Genomic DNA, 1273 nt, shown 5'->3' on the forward strand with positions numbered 1-1273 from the left:
GAAAACATTTGATTGACAGATGACTGTTGATATATGATTGGCTGAATTTAGGGGTTCAGGCTGACGTAGAACTAACTGGCCTGCAGAAGATAAGGAAGAAAACAGATTATAAGACAGGATTTTTTTTTTTAAATCGAAATTTTCTTAATTTTGGGACAATATGGTCTGATAAAGAGAACATTTATATACATGTTTAAGCCAGAATGGTTTAACATTTAAATATGATTTTGCTAAGACTTTAAAGACAATGCTAACATCACTAAGTCTCTCCCAGTTCTAATTGTTAGATCTCACTCAGGACAGAGAGCGACAAACACATTCTTTAAATCACAGTTCTACATCTTTATTTATTGGAAATCATATTATTCAGTAACCTAAAGGTTCCTGTTCTGTTATATCTTACACGATGTAAGTTTAATAAGTTTAATAGTGAATTAGAAAATATGTTTTTTAATTTGTTTATTTAGTGTGTAATATAGTTTTTTGTTTTTTATTCAGCATTTTGTAAAAGAAAAAAAAGTATTTAGCCCATCATGTTATTGAAAGTGGGTCTCAAGACACGAAAAAAAACTCAGGCTTTTAATAAAATGTCCACCTACCAATTAATCGTTAGACGACTGATAAGATCAATTGACTTTAACTCATTAATCAATAAGTTGCTTCCCTAACTGAGACAAAAGGGAAAAAATAAAAGGAACTCACTTAAAGATTTGCATCAGATTTTCGCTGGGAGCCGTCCGCAGACCGGCCACCATGCTCTGCAGCCGGCTGACGCTCTGCGTTGCTGAAGAGACGGGCGTGAAAAGCAGGTCCTTCTCCTTCAGGTAGACTCGCCCGGTAAGAGGAGTGGACGGGGCGAGAGAGCCGGACTGAGACAGTCGGAGAGAATCAGAGTTTTTACCATTTTCTGTACCACTGATCAGCTTCTCCCTGCAGCCTTTCTTTATAAAAAGGGTTTTATCTCCTTTAAACATATATATAGAAAATATAAAAACAAACACAATACAGTGACTTATGACCGGGCTAGACTATTAAAAAAACCCTGCAGCGTTGGTCAGCAAAATCAGTCAAATTTAGCCTCAAATAAATCTCTTTAAATGTCTTCACGACATTTTTTAAATCCTGATGAAATATTTAACATGGAGTCGCACATCGTGTGTATAGTAAGCATAACAGACTGGTGCAAAAATAATGAATGAATTTAGTCCGTGAGGCAGACACCCTGTCTACTTTTAAGGCTAGGCTTAAAACTTTCCTTTTTGATAAAGCTTCC

At 35.7% G+C, this 1273-nt stretch overlaps 1 protein-coding gene across 1 annotated transcript in view; it reads right to left on the reverse strand.

Annotated features, from left to right (window-relative positions):
- The window catches only part of rbl1 (retinoblastoma-like 1), a 22485-nt gene that overhangs the window by 13721 nt on the left and 7491 nt on the right, over positions 1-1273 (reverse strand). Inside the window, exon 6 of the mRNA XM_015395422.1 lies at positions 703-1028. Coding sequence (XP_015250908.1) covers positions 703-1028 — 326 coding nt within the window. The remainder of the gene's footprint in view (positions 1-702; positions 1029-1273) is intronic.

The sequence above is a fragment of the Cyprinodon variegatus genome, unplaced genomic scaffold (assembly GCF_000732505.1).
Source record: "Cyprinodon variegatus isolate N-32 unplaced genomic scaffold, C_variegatus-1.0 Scaffold740, whole genome shotgun sequence".
In the NCBI taxonomy this organism is placed as follows: domain Eukaryota; kingdom Metazoa; phylum Chordata; class Actinopteri; order Cyprinodontiformes; family Cyprinodontidae; genus Cyprinodon; species Cyprinodon variegatus.